The 17,958-nt window shown below is 56.6% G+C and overlaps 1 protein-coding gene across 2 annotated transcripts; it reads left to right on the forward strand.

Moving 5' to 3' along the window:
- Positions 1-586: 586 nt before the first annotated feature.
- Positions 587-17,303, forward strand: KCNAB3 (potassium voltage-gated channel subfamily A regulatory beta subunit 3). Of its 2 annotated transcripts, XM_029581826.1 has the most exons (15): positions 587-810; positions 3,063-3,106; positions 3,426-3,463; positions 3,964-4,043; positions 4,701-4,745; positions 5,914-5,958; positions 6,122-6,165; positions 7,806-7,898; positions 8,957-9,004; positions 11,623-11,708; positions 13,365-13,485; positions 14,098-14,192; positions 14,474-14,594; positions 14,937-15,025; positions 15,955-17,303. In XM_029581826.1, exons 1-15 carry the CDS (start codon positions 587-589, stop codon positions 16,039-16,041), a joined length of 1,260 nt encoding a protein of 419 aa, XP_029437686.1. In that variant the 3' UTR covers positions 16,042-17,303. The 2 variants fall into 2 exon arrangements, with proteins under 2 accessions (XP_029437686.1, XP_029437685.1); XM_029581825.1 differs by lacking the exon at positions 8,957-9,004 and having other exon boundaries at positions 7,806-7,892.
- Positions 17,304-17,958: the final 655 nt, after the last annotated feature.

The following is a 17,958-nucleotide window of genomic DNA, read 5'->3' on the forward strand; positions in this document are numbered from 1 at the left end:
GTGGGAGGGAAGCTGGCACTGCCGCCGTCTCTGATGTACCTCTGCTGTGACGAAACGGTGTCTGGAGCCTTGGACACGTGCCGCAGTGGAGCAGCGCCCTGTCTCTTTAAGAAGCCTCTTGCTGCCTGTCACTGACTCTGCATCGGATGCTGAGGCTGCAGGATCTTCCCCTGTCGCCGTCTGTCCCGCTTCTTGGCAGGGAAAGGGTTAAAGTAAAGAGAGGGGGGAGAGTTTTGGGAGGGGGGGGGCACCCTCCGGAGTGTAGGGGGGGGGGGGTCAATATTTGCAGCTAGTGAATGAGGGAGTGGGAGGGGTCTGGCAGCAGCACTGGGGGTCAGGCTGGTGGGATAGAGCGGGAGAGGCATTAGCATATCCTGCAGAGCGCTCTCCTGCTTCCCACTGCTGCAGTGTCGCCCCTCCACTACTGCTCCTCCATTCCCTCTCTCTCTCTCTCTCCCTCTCTGACTTCTTGCAGGGAAGCAGGGCTGGGGGGGTGGGTCAATAGAGAAAGAAAGCTATGCGTGCCCGGGTGCTTTGACTCCACTCCTGGGACCCACCCCCCCGCCCGCTTTTCCCCTCTCCAGCGATGCAGGTGTCCATCGCCTGCACGGAGCAGACACTCAGGAGCCGGAGCATCGAGGACAGGCTCTGCGGGATCCGTCCTGCTGCTGGCCAGAATGGAAGCGGTGCAGGCCATCTGCCCAAATACCGGGCAGCGGCAGGGGTGACCCCGAATGCCCACCACAACTTGCCACGGTTTCCCGCCCTGATTCGAGAGTCAACGGGCAGAGCCACGGGGATGAAGTACAGGTAGGAACAGCTGGCACCTGGGCAGCATGGAGAAAGAGGCATCTAAGTTGGCAAACTGCTGCAGGGCATTCTGGTGGCAATGTTCTGGATTTAGCACACTGTGGTGCAGTACTCCTGTAGTAATGCTCTGGATTTGGCACACTGTGGTGCAGTCTTCCTGTGGCAGTGCTCTGGATTTGGCACACTGTGGTACCGTACCCCTGTAGTAATGCTCTGGATTTGGCAAACTGTGGTGCAGTCCTCCTGTGGCAGTGCTCTGGATTTGGCACACTGTGGTGTAGTCTTCCTGTGGCAGTGCTCTGGATTTGGTACACTGTGGTGCAGTCCTCCTGTAGTAATGCTCTGGATTTGGCACACTGTGGTGCAGTACCCCTGTAGTAATGCTCTGGATTTGGCACACTGTGGTGCAGTCTTCCTGTGGCAGTGCTCTGGATTTGGCACACTGTGGTACCGTACCCCTGTAGTAATGCTCTGGATTTGGGACACTGTGGTGCAGTCCTCCTGTGGCAGTGCTCTGGATTTGGTACACTGTGGTGCAGTACTCCTGTAGTAATGCTCTGGATTTGGCACACTGTGGTGCAGTCCTCCTGTGGCAGTGCTCTGGATTTAGCACACTATGGTGCAGTCTTCCTGTGGCAGTGCTCTGGATTTGGCACACTGTGGTGCAATCTTCCTGTGGCAGTGCTCTGGATTTGGCACACTGTGGTGCAGTACCCCTGTAGTAATGCTCTGGATTTGGCACACTGTGGTGCAGTCTTCCTGTGGCAGTGCTCTGGATTTGGCACACTGTGGTACCGTACCCCTGTAGTAATGCTCTGGATTTGGGACACTGTGGTGCAGTCCTCCTGTGGCAGTGCTCTGGATTTGGCCCACTGTGGTGCAGTACCCCTGTAGTAATGCTCTGGATCTGGCACACTGTGGTGCAGTCTTCCTGTGGCAGTGCTCTGGATTTGGCACACTGCGGTGCAGTCTTCCTGTGGCAGTGCTCTGGATTTGGCACACTGCGGTGCAGTCTTCCTGTGGCAGTGCTCTGGATTTGGCCCACTGTGGTGCGGTACCCCATTAGTAATGCTCTGGATTTGGCACACTGTGGTGCAGTCTTCCTGTGGCAGTGCTCTGGATTTGGCCCACTGTGGTGCGGTACCCCATTAGTAATGCTCTGGATTTGGCACACTGTGGTGCAGTCTTCCTGTGGCAGTGCTCTGGATTTGGCCCACTGTGGTGCGGTACCCCATTAGTAATGCTCTGGATTTGGGACACTGTGGTGCAGTCCTCCTGTGGCAGTGCTCTGGATTTGGCCCACTGTGGTGCAGTACCCCTGTAGTAATGCTCTGGATCTGGCACACTGTGGTGCAGTCTTCCTGTGGCAGTGCTCTGGATTTGGCACACTGCGGTGCAGTCTTCCTGTGGCAGTGCTCTGGATTTGGCACACTGTGGTGCGGTACCCCATTAGTAATGCTCTGGATTTGGCACACTGTGGTGCAGTCTTCCTGTGGCAGTGCTCTGGATTTGGCACACTGTGGTGCAGTACCACTGTGGAGCTGGCACGCTACACGGCGGTTCGCCCGCGTTAATGCCGTGGATTTGGCATACTCTAGCGTGGCACTCTCACTGTATCACTTTGGATTTGGCAAACTACTGTGCGGCACTGCTATGGGAGCGCTCCGGATCTGAAATCTTGGCCAGCCTTTGGGGGGTGTGTGTGTGTGTGTGTGGGGGGGGGGGGGGGGGGTGGTGGCAGAGGGAAAGGTGGGGGGAGGGGAAGGCGGTCAGGGGACGAGAGTTTGGTTCTTGTACGGCAGCAGCAGGGAAACTGGAGGCAGGCGACGCTGGGAGATAAACCGGGAGGAATGCTGCCTTAACGCTTCTTCACGCAGGGAAAAGAAATCTTTGCTGTACACGGCACTCTTCTGTCTCATCCTTCCACCTCACCTCGGTGTCTCCCTGCACCTCGCACACACGTACAGGAACTGCATCACTCGGAGGAGGGCAGGGAAGGGAAGGGAAGGGGAGAGAGGCTGGGGAGAGAGGGGGTGCCAGCGGCCGAAGCCCACCATTAAGACAGCCTCGTTGTAAGAGCCAGGAGCCGGGCCCTTCGCATAACGCTCCTGCTCCTGGGTGGACTCCGCTGTAAACGGGTTCAGTTCAGAGATCACAGGCCCCCCCAGGAAGAGCTTCCCTTGTGTTGAATTCAGTCGGTACAGCTGTGGGTCGGTGACCTCTGACCTGTGACCTCTTCTGTCTCTTCCCAGGAACCTGGGGAAGTCCGGACTCCGTGTGTCCTGCCTGGGCCTCGGTGAGTTCCTGTCCTGGGCCGCGGGGGGGGGGGGGGGGGTTGCAGGGATGTCAGATCGCCCTCCCTGGTACTGCGGTTGCCATTCATTGTGCCTGCGTTGCCACGGTCGGCCCTCTCGCTGGCGCCTTGGTGAGTATTAGTGCGGTCACTGTTAACCTTTCACCTCTGGATCGCCGACGAAGCGATGACCCACGGTCGGGGGGCGGGGGACCCGTCCGATGGGTGATGCAGTTGTTCATCCTATGGATTCCTAATGTGTCCTCCCCTCATCTGCGTCCTTCTGCCTGACCCCCCTGTCCCTTGCTCTCTGCCCCTACAGGTACCTGGGTGACCTTTGGATCTCAGATCTCCGATGAGGTAAGTGGGTCTCAACCTCCAGCCACCCCCCACCCCGCCTGTCCTCCATACCTCCCTCTCTGGGGGGGTCACCACGACCTGGAGTTTCTGTCTCTCCCCCCCACTCCCCCTGACTCAGCTTACTCTGTCTCCCTATGGTTTCGGCCTCCTCTCCAACCCCTCTGACCTCCGCTGGCTCGCCGGTGTCCCTCGATTCTCCACTTCCGGTCCCGCCAGCTCACCCTGCCCCCCCCCCTCCATTTCTGCCTTCTTTCCCTGCTCCCCCCCCCCCCCCCCCCACTCACCACCCCGTCTTATCCTATTCTTGTGGTTTATCCCTCAACTTGGCTCACCCTGTTCCCTGGTTTCGGCCATGACCCCCTGGCTCACCCTGCACCCACCCTTCCTTCCCCCCCTCCCCCCCCCCCCCACCGTGCAGTTTTTGCCCCCCCCGGTTGCCAGCCTTGGCTTTTGACCGCGGCTCCGTTTCCCTCTCTCTCTCCCTCCCTCCCCGCTGGCAGATGGCGGAAGACCTGATGACGGTGGCCTACGAGAGCGGGGTGAACCTCTTCGACACGGCCGAGGTGTACGCCTCCGGAAGGTGCGCTCCGTCCGCCCTGTGCCGGCGCTGGTGGGGGCCGGGGGGGGGGGAGAGAGCAGGGACACTTTGACTGGCTGCCAGGCCAACCTACGGTCAAACCTACGATCAAAGGGTAGGAAAAAGGCAGGGGGGAGGGGGGAGGAAAGGAAAGGGGGTGAGGGAAAGACGGTGGGAGAGAAAGTGAGAAGAGGAGGAGTGTGGGGGAACACGAAGACACCCCTAAGAGAAGCGGTGCGGTACCAGCAGCGCACCCCCAAGGCGCTAGAAGGCACAAAACAGCCATTTAAAAAAAAAAAAAAAAAAATGGAAAATGCTTCCTTCTTGTGCCTGCCACGTATCTGAACGTTTCTAGCAAACTCTGCCCCCTTTCCCCTTCTTTCCCCTTCGGCCCGTGCATTTTGAGGGGCGCGAGCCTCTCTGTGCAGGGCTGGTGTTGCAGGCCCCACCTGCGTTTGCTCCTGCCTGGAGCCCCTTTACCTGCTCCTGTCCTCCTGATGGACAAACGGCTAATGCCTCGCTCTAGGCTTCTCTTTTCCCTGCTAGGACGAAAGGCGACCAGCAGGACCGCAGCCTTCCCGGTCAGCCCGGAACGAGAACCTCCTGTCCTCACCCTCTTCACACCACCTTCTCCTCTTTTTTTTTTTGCGGGGGTTGTAGGGCGGAAGTGACCCTGGGGAACATACTGAAGAAAAAAGAGTGGAGGTGAGCAAGCCCTTCCCATCTGTTGGTCTGTCCGTGCCCGCAGGGTGGTCCCGCCGCGCTGAGGTGGGATTCACAGCTCTCGTGCCGCTCCCCTCCCCCCTCCCCTCCTCCAGGTGTGTGTACGTGCGCGGGGTGTCCCTCTCCTTCTGCCGGCTGGGCGCGACTCGCCCCCGCGCCGTCGCTTCCGGCCGACCGAGGGGCTGGGCGCCCCGCATGGTCCAGGCGCCTCCTGGCACGTGCCCTGGGGGGGGAGAGAGAGGCCACGGCCGATTGGATGAGACGGATCACATGACTGCAGGGGGAACCCGGCGGCACCAGAGTGTGGCGGTCGGCTGATCTTCGGGCCGATACAGAAAAACCCGCGGGAGAGCCGGCGCGATGCAGTAAGGAAAAATATGCAAATGAGCGCCTCCTTTTTGACAGGAGCGGCGGCTGTCAGCGGGTTTCACAGCCGACGCTCAATTTTACCGGCGTCGGTTCTCGAACCCGCTGATAGCCACGGGTTCGGAAAATGGACGCCGGCTAAATTGAGGGTCTGTCTTCTCACCCGCGGGCCGATTTTTATTTATTTATTTTTAATTTTTTTTTATTTTTGGGGCCTCTGACTTAATATCGCTATGATGTTAAGGCCGGCACTTTCCCGGTGCCGGCCGAAATTAACGCCTACCTTTGGGCAGGTGTAAATTTCTGAAAGTAAAATGTACGGCTTCGCTGCACATTTTACTTTCTGTATCACGCGGGAATGACTAATAGCGTCCACAACATGCATTTGCATGTTGTGGACGCTATTAGTTTTGGGGGGGTTGGCTATGCGTTTTCGACGCGCTATTACCCCTTACTGTATAAGGGGTAAAAATAGCGCGTCGAAAATGCGCGGCCAAACGCGGGCTAACAGTGCGCTCCGCCGGAGCGCACTATACTGTATCGGCCCGCTTGTTAGGTAGTGGTCACACATATGGCGCGCGCGTGCGTGTGTGTGAGAAATGTGTTCCGTGGGAGGGGCTTGTGGGTGTGAACCAAGGGGCACCCAGATCATTCAACGGGTTCCTGCCTACAGCTTGCATTATAGACCCTGACTAATGAGCCTCTTCCCCCCCCCCCCAGTGTATTCTGGTACTTGTAGTTCTACTGCTCTGGGAAACCTCGTAACCCTTCTGTCTCCCCACAGACGTTCCAGCTACGTCGTTACCACCAAAATCTTCTGGGGCGGACAGTAAGTATTTACCATCTGAGTGCCCGAGACCCTTTCCAGCTGGAGTCCTGACACCCCCCCCCCCCTTCTCCCAAAGATCCTCACCCCTACAGAGGGAGTCAGATGCCGTCTGGGAAGATAAGAGTCTAAATTCTGCTTTTCTTTGTTTTCTCTTCACCTGTAGGGCAGAAACGGAGCGAGGGCTCTCCCGAAAGCACATCATTGAAGGTAGGAGGGGCAGAGGCTGGATGGTGTGTGGGGAAGGGAGATGGTGAGGGCATGCAGTGGAGGGTGAGGAGGGAGAGATTCTGGAGTCTGATGCTTTGGAGGGGGGAGACCCTGCACTTCTGCTTTGGAGGAGGAAGAGTGTAGAGGGGAGGAAGGAGCCTCAGAAACCAGGAGGGACCGAGAGAGATGTGTGGAAGAAGACAGGCAGGCAAAGATAGGAAAAAGCGAGTCAGGGGGCAGAGGTTAGAGGTCAGAGTCCTTATCCCTCCTGTGGCTAACTGCAGCCCCCTTTCCCTAGGGCTGAAGGGCTTCCTGGAGAGGTCAGGGGTCTCTGACCCTCCCTTGGCTATAACTGCAGTGTCCATCCCCCAGGATTGAGGCGCTCCCTGGAGAGGGTTCAGGGCTTATCCTAGGAGCTTCTGTACCATCGCTCCCCCAAGGACGAGGGGGGCTCCCCGGAGAGGATCAGGGTCACGGTTCGGGTCGCTGTAATACCGTAACTGCACTGTCCTCCAGGGGTTTCCTGGAGAGGGTCAGATTTATTTCACTTTCTCGGGAATCTTTTGCTTGCCTCATTCCAGACTATTGCTGGAAGCGGCAGTCCAAAATCCATCCCACCCACCCCCATTGCTATGCCCTAAGTACCCCTTAGGATTCTCCACCCTTTCTCCCCCCTCTCCCCCATCTAAACCAAATTAGACAAATGAAACAGAAGTTGCCATCCTATCCACCCCTCTCTCCCGAAACCTTAGGTATTAACACCAAAAGCTGAGCCGCCGATAAACAGGAGTAGGAGACCTAACCGTTCCCCGCCGCAGAATAAAAATCCGGAACAGGTGCGGCCAAGAGAGCCTTTGTCCTCCCGGGGTCTCCCCAGGCAGCTCACGCCGGGATTTAGGGCCTACGTAGGCACAGGCTCTGCTTCTTCCAGACGGCAGTTTAGACGCCGTAAGAGGCGGTGACTCCGGTGGAGCGCTCTGGGAGGCGCGCGGGGTCTCTGTGCGGCTCTCAAGAGAGGGATAATTTATCCCTCTCGTAGGTTGATCTTAAATTCTGCCATTGCTTTGAATGCCGACGCCAACCGTTTCAAATAGCAGAAGCCAATGCAAAGCTTGTCGAGGAGTGGAAACATGGCTCCATGATCTCATACCTACAATCAATCTGCAGCTTATGGAGACGTTTCTTTTTTTTCTTTTTAGGTAGTCTATGTACAGTGCATTGCAATAGTCTATCTTAGCGACTACAAGAGACTGTACAACTGACCAGAAGTCTTTTGCGGACATCTGACTGAAGAGATGTGTGATTTTAATGTTGGCTGATGCCCAATATACAGGCCTGACGAAAAGTCAGTAAGGCCGTGTCGAAGTTTAATGTCTGGGGGAGCCGGTAATACCGAGGGTCTTCTAAGCCACAGTAACTCTGATTCCGTTGGGTTCAAGAGTCACGACGGAGGTCTCTGTAACTGGCGTCCCTTCCTCAGAGCTCAGTGGCTTCCTGGAGTTGGGGGTCACGATTGGGTTTTTCATGAGACTATCACCGCAGTGTCCCTTCCTCAAAATTGATGGGTTTCCTGAAGCCAGTTGGGTTAGAGCTGGGGGGGTCATCTCTGTGAGAGTGTAACTGCGCTGTCCCTCCTCCAGGGCTGAGGGGCTCTCTGGAGCGGCTGCAGTTGGAGTATGTGGACATCGTCTTTGCCAACAGGATGGACGCCAACAGCCCCATGGAAGGTGAGCGACAGTGGGAGTAGAGGGCGGATCCCGCGCTACAGCACGCTGCGGCGTTATCTGTCAGCAACCTTCTGACTCTGTCCTGCAGTACAAGCACCCCAGAACAACAGCTGTCCACAACTCTCCAGGGCATTCATCAGCCAACCGCCTCTTGTCCTTTGCCCAGTGTCGCCTCACTCAGAACAGCAATGCTGGACTATTAATAGGCATTATATGCAATGGCAGGGAATAGGCTACTTGCTTCCTTCTCCCGATTAGCTCCAAGGCAATGTCTCTTGTATGATAAGAGGCATCCTTCATGACACTAGTGTTTATACAGATGCCTGAGGGGAATTATAAGGTGCCAGGCAACATGCCTCCCTGGAAGATACTCCCATTCTGTGACCTTCAGAATGGCACTTAACTTCCCTGCATCCCCCACTCTGTGACTTTCACAATGGTACTTAATTTCCCTGCATCCCCTACTCTGTGACCTTCAGAATGGCACTTAACTTCCCTGCATCCCCCACTCTGTGACCTTCACAATGGCACTTAACTTCCCTGCATCCCCCCCACTCTGTGACCTTCACAATGGTACTTAACTTCCCTGCATCCCCCCACTCTGTGACCTTCACAATGGCACTTAATTTCCCTGCATCCCCTACTCTGTGACCTTCAGAATGGCACTTAACTTCCCTGCATCCCCCCACTCTGTGACCTTCACAATAGCACTTAACTTTCCTGCGCCCCTCTCTGTGACCTTCACAATGGCACTTAACTTCCCTGCATTCCCCCACTCTGTGACCTTCAGAATGGCACTAGACTTCCCTGCATTCAGTGTGAGCTCTCCAAACAAGGCCGCTGAGCGAACTCTTCCGTGCAGTGTTGGGCACCATCTGACGTTACTGCAGAGACATGTAGCATTTATGGCTGGCCTGGAGGGGTCTGCATTCACCAGTCAGGAGTCCCAGCTCTCTTTAACTTTCCTGGTACGCTCATTCTATGCCCCTTTCCCTCTCTTGGGATGGTAGCCAGGTTCTAGATGTGAAATCAGATGGCTTTATTCCCAGTTTCTAACTGTTCGTCCTTCACTACAGAGCTTGAGGACAAATCCCGGGTGCTCTTGCTGGAAGGTACACGGTGTGTGTGTGTGCGTGTGTCTAAGATAAGTGTGATCTTCTTTAGATGTAATGGAGGCGCTTTGCTGATCTGGAATTGCTTCTCCCATCAAGTGCACCCAAGGACTGGAGGAGGTGAAGGGGGCCCCTAGAAGCTCCCATGCATGCCCCCCTGTGCTCAGGACCCACCGACTCCTCAGAGGAAGGTTATAAGGGGCATTTAGAGACCCACATCAGGGCCCCGAACAGAGGGCAGGGTCCTTGATGGGCTGCCGCAGATCCAAGCTCAGCGGAGGGCTGTAGAAGCACTGGCCTGCTGCTGGGGCCCCTGTTTGCTGTGCTGCTGGCGCTTTTGGCTAATCGAGTGTGTGCAATAACCAGAAACACGATTACGAATTGTCTTTTCCCCGTACTCCTTCCCATCTGACTCTCATCAAGGACCCCACACCTGCCAGGCCCCGATCCTTACTCCACTTGCCTAATGCCCCTCTAGCATATAACCCAAGTCCTAGAACAATCCCACCCCCCTCACTCTGGGTCTGAGGAAGCCAAATGCTGCTTCTGCTGCTGCTGTTCCTCTGTTGGCCACAAGATGGCACTGTAAGAGCCGTGCTTAGCTCTCGTTGGGTGTCTGTCAGGACTTGGGTCCCCGATGAGAGCCAGGAGTCTTACTCAGGGTTGCCAACTGGCTGCAGATTTCAGGACAGGCTGATGCAGTCCTGGTTTTACTCCCCCCCCCGGCATGCGGGTACTTATAGCCTTGCTTTTCTTAGGGAATGCAATAGGGAAATCAGAATACATCCGAACCTGCAATGGGGTAAAACCAGGACTGGATCAACCTGTCCTGAAAATCTGGAGCCAATTGGCAATCCTAATTCTACTGTGACTGGGTTTAGTTGGTTTGATGGCAGGGGAGGGTGTGGGGTGTGTGAATTCAAGCCCAGGTCCCCCCCCCCCTCCCACCATTTCTTCGTTCACACTCTCCCCTCCCCCTCCACGAGCTGCCCTGACAGATTCAGGTTAGGCACTGACTCCCAGCCACCACCTTTATTTTTTTTTTTTTCCTTTTATGCTGAAATCATCAGAATAGCCTAAACCTCCTTCCCTGCCCGCCATGGCAGACAGAGAAGAACGGTGAGGCCAGAAATAGCAGGAACTATTTATAGCTGTCGAGAAGCGTAACTACACCACAGCCCTACCCACACACACAGAGAGACCCAAACACTCACAGGCACCCAGGGACATAGGCAGACAGAGATCCAGTAAAACAAAAACACAGAGAGGCACACGCAGACACACGCTACAGAGATCCTGTCTCACATGCATAGAGACACACATACAGAAATCCTGTCTTCCCTCACACGCACAGACTCACAGAGACACACGTAACAGAGATCCAGTTACACAGAGACACACGTAACAGAGATCCAGTAAAACAAAAACACAGAGGGGCACACGCAGACACACGCTACAGAGATCCTGTCTCACATGCATACAGAGACACACATACAGAAATCCTGTCTTCCCTCACACACACACGCACAGACTCACAGAGACACACGTAACAGAGATCCAGTTACACAGAGACACACGTAACAGAGATCCAGTAAAACAAAAACACAGAGGGGCACGCTCAGACACACGCTATAGAGATCCTGTCTCACATGCATACAGAGACACGCATACAGAAATCCAGTCTTCCCTCACACACACACACACAGACTCACAGAGACACACGTAACAGAGACCCAGTTACACAGAGACACATGTAACAGAGATCCAGTTACACAGAGACACACGTAACAGAGATCCAGTAAAACAAAAACACAGAGGGGCACGCGCAGACACACGCTACAGAGATCCTGTCTCACATGCATACAGAGACACGCATACAGAAATCCTGTCTTCCCTCACAAACACACGCACAGACTCACAGAGACACATGTAACAGAGACCCAGTTACACAGAGACACACGTAACAGAGATCCAGTAAAACAGAAACACAGAGAGGCACGAGCAGGCACACGCTACAGAGATCCTGTCTCACATGCATACAGAGACACGCATACAGAAATCCAGTCTTCCCTCACACACACACACACAGACTCACAGAGACACACGTAACAGAGAACCAGTCACACGTAACAGCACACAGAGGCACCCCCTCCCCCGCAGCATACAGAGAGAGAAACACGCAGTCGCACACGGTCAGTGGGTCAGCTGAGTCAGAACCAGTGCTGGGATCCTGGCCCCCATGAGCCCTTCCTTCTCAACCACCCGGGGTCCCCCCACTGTGTTTTAACAGACCCCTCCCCTCCCTTCCACTGTTGCTGGTCGGCTCAGTACAGGGAGCCGTGCACCAAAACTCCTCCCGGAACCCCTCTTCTCGCGAGCCCTGAATCCGGCCACCACCTGTCACCCATACTGGCCCACGATTGCTCCCCCCCACCACCACCACCGGAGGATGTGACCTTTGACTCTGCAGCATCCCCCTCCGCCCTGGCTGAACAGGGCCACGGGAGACCTCAGCCGGGATTCGAACCGGGCGCCTCCCCCGTATGGCGGGGGCCAGGCGTCCTCACTCCCCTTCCTTTTCTTTTTTTCAAACCCCTTGTTTCCTGTTCTGGCTTCAGAGATCGTGCGCGCTATGACTTACGTGATTAACCAGAGCATGGCGATGTACTGGGGGACATCTCGCTGGAGCGCCATGGAGATCATGGTGAGCAACGGAAAGGGGTGGGAATTCGGGTGGAGGGAAGAGGGGCGTGGGGGGGGGGGGAGGAGAAGAGGAGGGGGGAGTTCCTGAACATCCCCAGATCAGTCCAGACCAGTGCCTCTCTGCCTCCCTGCCAGCAGATGGAGGCAGAGAGGCACTGCTACATAACCGAGCGCGCCACCTGCAGTCCCCTCAGTATCCCTCTGTCTCCAGCAGATGGTAGAGGTGCAGACCCGCAGTCCTGACTGAGAGTGCAGAACTTAGCGTGGAGGTTCCGTTCTCTGGGCCATCCCTGGGGTTGAGCCGCGTGACCGAGGCATTGGATACCCCCTGGCTGCTGTGGCCCGCTGTCCCGGGAACCTTGATAGCCAGGAAACTGGCTCCCTCTGGGTACCCTGAAGACCTCTTCTGGGTGCCGCTGGCTCCAGTCAGGGAGGTACCTTTGTTTTTCTCTTGGTCTTTCTGTGAGCTGAATTAAGTTTAAAAAAAAAAAAAAGGAGAGGCAGCGAGAGACAAAGGGTCAGGAAACGCGGATCGTGGAGCAGTGCCGAGGCAGTCGGCCGGGCGGGGTTCCCAGCGACTCGCAGGAGCAGAAGAGCGAGAGGACGTGTTATTTAGTTTTTCCCCGGTGGGGCACCTTGTGCTGCGCGCCGAGACGTTCGCGCGACATTCGGCCTACTTCTTACTCACCAGCGCGCCGGCTTTTCGGCGCGATCGCGCGTCTTGTCGGCAGTGGCCACTTGGTGGGCGGGGCCTTTTCGCAGCGGTGCGCCAGGCCCGACTTCAGCGCAGGCCGCGTGCCTGATAAGCCACGGATGGAGGTTTGCGGGGCCTGCGGGCTCGGTTCTGCCCGCTTGAATACGCGCTCCCTCTGCACCGGTTGAGCATCGGGAGGGGAGGGACCTTCCCTCGAGAGTCCGAGGTCCGCATGGTTCGGGTGTTTTCGGAGAATGTGACGACGGTGGCAAACGTCAACTGCCGAGGAGGAGCCAAACCTCACGCTGTGGCTTGGGAGGCTCGACTGTTATTTCTGTGGGCAGAGTGTCACCTCGAGGACCTGGCGGCCTCCCATGTTGCGAGCGTAGACAACGTACAGGCCGATTTCCTCAGCAGACAGCAACTCGATCCCGGGTAGTGGGAACTGTCCCCGGAAGCTTGGAATCCCATTTGTGCCAGATTGGGGGGGGGGGGGGTGGGGTGTAGGTTCAGGAAAGGAAAATTGGTTCTTGCCCGCCCCGGTGTTGCTGCTGAAAGGCTGATGTTTCCTGGTACCTTTCTTGATTTTTCAAAGAGTTTTATTACCAGTTTATCTGTTCAGTTTTCGTTGAACTTAAGCGGTTGCCGGGGGTTTTGGGATTCTCCTTAGGATAAGGAATGTTAGTTAATCTTGGCTTGGGTACAGGTCAGTACTGAGGGTCCTGCGGGTGGCGCACCAGGTTACGTGGCAGCGCCTCAGAGTTTTGTTCTCTGCCTCCATCTGCTGGAAGGGGTGAATAACCCCCCGGTCTGGACTGATCTTTGTGATATTTCAGGAACGAACGTTAGCAGTTTAAGAACCAGTTTTCCTGTCATGAGGGTCGGCGGGGGTGGTAAGAGGCATAGGGCGGGGCTTCTCCCTTGCTGAATCACTAATTGCGCCGCTGCTCCCCCCTCCACCAGGAGGCGTACTCCGTGGCCCGTCAGTTTAATCTGATCCCGCCGGTGTGTGAGCAGGCAGAGTATCACCTCTTCCAGCGAGAGAAGGTGGAGACGCAGATGCCGGAACTCTACCACAAGATAGGTGAGCAGTGTGGGGGAGGCCTGGGAGGGGGGAGCAGGGAGAGGAACAGTGACATGGAGGGAGAGAGGTGTGGGATAGAATGGGGGGGGGGAGACAGAAGAAGGGAGAGGAGAAGTGGGTGAGAGAATAGGGATGGGAGAGAGGTGGGAGAGCTGAGGGAGATCAGTAGGGGCGGTGAGGAGAGCAGGGTGAGTGGTTTTGTTTGCCCGGCAGTGAGAGTGTCATGTTTCTCTCTCCTTAGGTGTGAGAGAACTGGGAGGAAGCCGGGGGAAGGGGAAGGGAAGGTGGAGAGAGAGAGAAAGCAGGTAGAGGCGAACCAAGGTGACTGGGGTGAGAACAGGAAGAGCTCAGCTGGGGCGAATGGGGAGAGGACAGCCATGATAAACGGGAAGACAGCAGGGAAAGAAGAGCTGGAGGTGAGCTGGGGAGAGACCAGAGGAAGGAAAACCAAGAAGCAGCCAGGGTGAGTGGGGAGAGATCAGGGAGAGGAGAGATGGGGGGTGAGTGTAGGATGAGCAGGGAAATAGCAGTCAGGGTGAGCAGAGAGAGAGAAGGGGGAGCGGAGTTATCTGGTGGAATTGACAGTGTCCCTCTCCTCTCCTCTCTCCTCAGGTGTGGGCTCCATGACATGGTCCCCTCTGGCCTGCGGCCTTATCACTGGCAAATATGAGGGAAGGGTGCCCGAGAACTCTAGGGCATCCATTAAGGTAAACCCCTCCCCATCTCTGCTCCCATGCCTAAGGTCTTTCGGTGCCTCCCATTCTCCCGCATGCCCCTGAATCAGCAGGCGGCGCCAGAGCGGACCCCCAGCTCTGTGGCTCCCTTGCCTCCCAGATAACGTAAAACTCAAGCTGTGGGCCCCCCCCCCCATCAGGATCTGATTCTGGGGGAGAGGACCGCAGGAGTGGAAAGGGATCGAGAATCGTATTCCAGCCGAATCCTGCAGGGGGAAAGCTCGGTGACCTCTCTGCCACCCCTGTCTCCGCAGGGTTACCACTGGCTAAAGGAAAAGGCGACCAGCTCGGAGGGAAAGAAGCAGCAAGCCAAGATCAGGGAGCTGCAGCCGATCGCCGAGAAGATGTGCTGCACCGTGGCCCAGCTGGCAATCGGTAAGCCCGGCTCTTGCGAAGCCGATGGTATGGATTTTTTTGTCGGTAACACCTTGTTAATACCAAATGTTAACTAGGTCCCCGCCCCAAAGACTCAGCAACCCGGAGCTGGTAATTCCAACCGCGATGTGCTAAAGGCCACAGGGTGCGATTGGTGGCAGCAGTGGGATTGGAGCCTGGATCTGCGGGTATCGCAGCTCCGTGCACTCAGTGCTGGGTCGCACAGTGAGACTGTGGTGGCAGAAACCCTGGAGCTTGGTTCTCCAAGCGTCACCATGCTGTGCTCTCAGCACGAGATCTCAAGGGAAGGCTGGAACCTGACGCTTTTCCTCTGTTCATCAGCCTGGTGCCTTCGAAGTGAGGGGGTGAGCTCCGTGCTCCTCGGCGTCTCCAGCCTAGAACAGCTGCATGAGAACCTTGCATCCATCCAGGTGAGAGCCAGACCTGCCCTGAGCCTTTGTAGGCCCTTGCACCTTGGCTGTGTATTTAAAGGCGGGAGGGTCATAAACTGCCACACCTGATCTGAGTTTTGCCGAGGGCTGAGCCTCCATGGGAACTACAAATCCCAGAATGCTCTGTGCTACGAGCTGGCGCAGAGACACACACACACGGACATCCCCCTGGGGGCTGAATCGTATTAGAAACATGCCCGACATCGTCACTAATGCAGAAATAGATAGGAGGTTGGTAGCCACGGGTCAGTCAGTCTGGGTACATTAAGGGAGTGGCTATTGAAAGAAAGCATCGTTGGCGTATCTTGCATCCAGCAGGGATTTACAAGAGGGAGTGTTGTGGGCATCAGGAGGCTGCGTAAAACACTTCTGATCGATTGCTTTCATTTGGTAAGCAAAGAATTAGACTGGGGGCGAGCGCCGGATGCGGTCAGATGAGATTTCGGTAAAGCTTCTGGTCCCCCACCTCCATCCCACATGGGAGGACTCGTGAGCTGCCTCAGGGGAGGCACCCGAGTTGGTGGACTGGGAACTGGCGGAGGGTAGCGGTAAAAATATATATATATTTATATATATATATAGTCTCCGTACAGGTTACCGGGAGCAGCGAGGGTGCCCATCCCCGAAACGATACAGGCAGCGTTGCCTGAAATAAACCCGGAGGGATCCTTGGACGTGAGGGCGAAGGCCTGAGCGTGGGGTGGGGGGGCTCTGTAGTACTGGATCAGAAGTGGGCAGACTGCTTGGGCCCTTGCCATCCTTATCTGCCATCCCATTCTCTGTTATCTACTTTTGAACAAATGGAAGGCAAAGACACAGAAAGCAGACACAGAGGAAAGGAAAGGAAAAAAAAAAAGGCGTAAGAGTAGGGTTTTTGTAATTAAAGGTCTGTTTTCCGTCCCGGACAGGTGCTGGCTCAGCTGACCCCGCAGATCACTGGAGAAATCGACGCCATTCTGGGCAACAAGCCCACCAAGAAGGAGGCCCGATCATAGGAGGCGCACGCCTGGGGCCCCCGCCTCGGCTCGACGCTGCACGTTACGGATGGACTCTGCCAGTCCTCAGGCAATATCCCTGCTCCCTGCTGCCCCCCACCCCCTTCCCGCCCTCGCTCCGGCTGAAACCTTAGCTAAAACGCTGCTGGAAACCCCCTCTCCCCCCCCCCCCCCCCACCTGACTGGGCTGCTCTTAGCATGATAACGAAGCAGTAATCTCCCCCGGCCTTCCCCCCTCCCCCCCCCCCCCCATGCTATATGTGACAGGGGCAGCGAGCTCAGGACGGTCTCGCCTCTTCCCTGCTTCTCATGGACAGATATTCGAGGGGCCCCGGGGGGAGGGTTCAGCCTGGACCGAGAGAGCAGGGAGGGGCCGGTGGGAGTACACGGACGGAGCCATACATACATGCACCCCCCCCCCACAGCACCCAGAGCATCACACGACAACGGTTACATTGGATCCCCCACGCCGGGTGCACCGGGCGCATTGCCCCAGATAGGGAAACGCACACCGATCCTCCTGCAGAACCACAACACGATAGCACAGAGAGAGAGAGGAACGGACGGGAGAGAGAGCACACACGCACGGGTCCAAATACACACGCATTCGTTCATCGTCACGCAAGCGCGCGCGCCGGATTTGCTCAAGTCTTCCTGTAAATAGCATCTTGGCTGCCTTTAGTCTTTTATTAAGGAATGTAATCCTGTCTAGATTCAGAGCCCCCCCCCCCCCCCTCCCCTCTGGCCGCTCCACCCCACCCCCCTTCCCCAGGGCCTTCCGGGCCGGCCGCGTCCCAGCCGAGGAACGTCCGCCGGCCCGCGCCTGCACAGCCATCTCTCCTCTCTATGCAACGGCGACCCGAGCGCGATAAGGAAAAACAGAACGGGGGCCGTCTGCGCACCCTGCCCGCATGGTCAAGCGCCAGCGGTGAAAGGGCGGCCCGAGAGCACCACCGAGTGTACCAGGGTGGCAGGAGGCAGCCACTGGCAGGGGGACTGGATCTCACAGGTCGGGGATTAGATGTGATAGGCCTCTGCCCCCCTTGTAACATGGTGGGGACTGGGCCTCGCGGGTTTACGTCGCCCCCTCCCCCGCCGTCACCAGGCGGGGATTAGGACACGGTCCCTGCTCTGGCTCAGCACAAGCCGAAGGGCCGCTCTCGGCTTCCCTTCAGCAGAATGATTCAGATACTTCCTTCCCTTTCTGAGCTGTACAATGCTTGGCCGGTAGAAGCACGCTGGGTTTTGGGGTTTTGTTTTGGTTTTTTTGGGGGGAGGGGGGGGGAGGGAGGTTAGAAGGGTGAAGATATCCCCATAGCCTTCGCTCTTGTAAACTTAATAAAGACACTCTCATTTCTCTGCTGTGGTGAAATGTTTTGGAACGATTCGAGCTGGTGCTGAGGGCGCTGCTGGAATGGGACGGGGCGGGGGACCGGCCTTCTTACAAAGGTTCACGCCAAGCCCCCGCCAACACATCCTACACCCCCCGCGGGCACACGGGACCCCGCCAACACAAACCCTACACCAAGGCCTCCTCAGCCTCTGTGTCGACAAACCTACCCAACGCCCCTATAGGCACGGTCACCCATCCGCACCCTTCATGCCCTGTGCGCACGTGTCTTTCTCGCCGCTATAAAATCCCAGATGTCCTGAAAGCACAACTTCATTTGGAGGGACCAGTGCACTCTGAACCGTTCCTGGACCACATTGTCTCTGAATGATTCTTAATGTGGGGGGGGGGGGGATTTCTCCCCAGATGGACTTCATCTCCCACAATGCACCGAGGGTAAACCAAGACTAATGAGAGCCGTGCCCAGCGGGTGATGGTCCCCATTCACCAGAGCAGGGCCCAGTTTTCTCCTGGCTCCCCATCGGTGCGCCGTGATGTGGTGGGGGAGGGGCAATGCCGAACAACCA

Source organism: Rhinatrema bivittatum, chromosome 16, assembly GCF_901001135.1.
Source record: "Rhinatrema bivittatum chromosome 16, aRhiBiv1.1, whole genome shotgun sequence".
NCBI classification, from domain to species: domain Eukaryota; kingdom Metazoa; phylum Chordata; class Amphibia; order Gymnophiona; family Rhinatrematidae; genus Rhinatrema; species Rhinatrema bivittatum.

Excerpts from the sequence above, each read along its gene's own strand:
- KCNAB3 (XM_029581826.1), top strand. The coding sequence starts at position 587 with ATGCAGGTGTCCATCGCCTGCACGGAGCAGACACTCAGGAGCCGGAGC. Across the intron at positions 3,464-3,963 it reads GATCTCAGATCTCCGATGAG|ATGGCGGAAGACCTGATGAC; the intron begins GTAAGTGGGTCT and ends CCCCGCTGGCAG. Across the intron at positions 7,899-8,956 it reads CAGCCCCATGGAAGGTGAGC|CCTTCACTACAGAGCTTGAG; the intron begins GACAGTGGGAGT and ends CTAACTGTTCGT.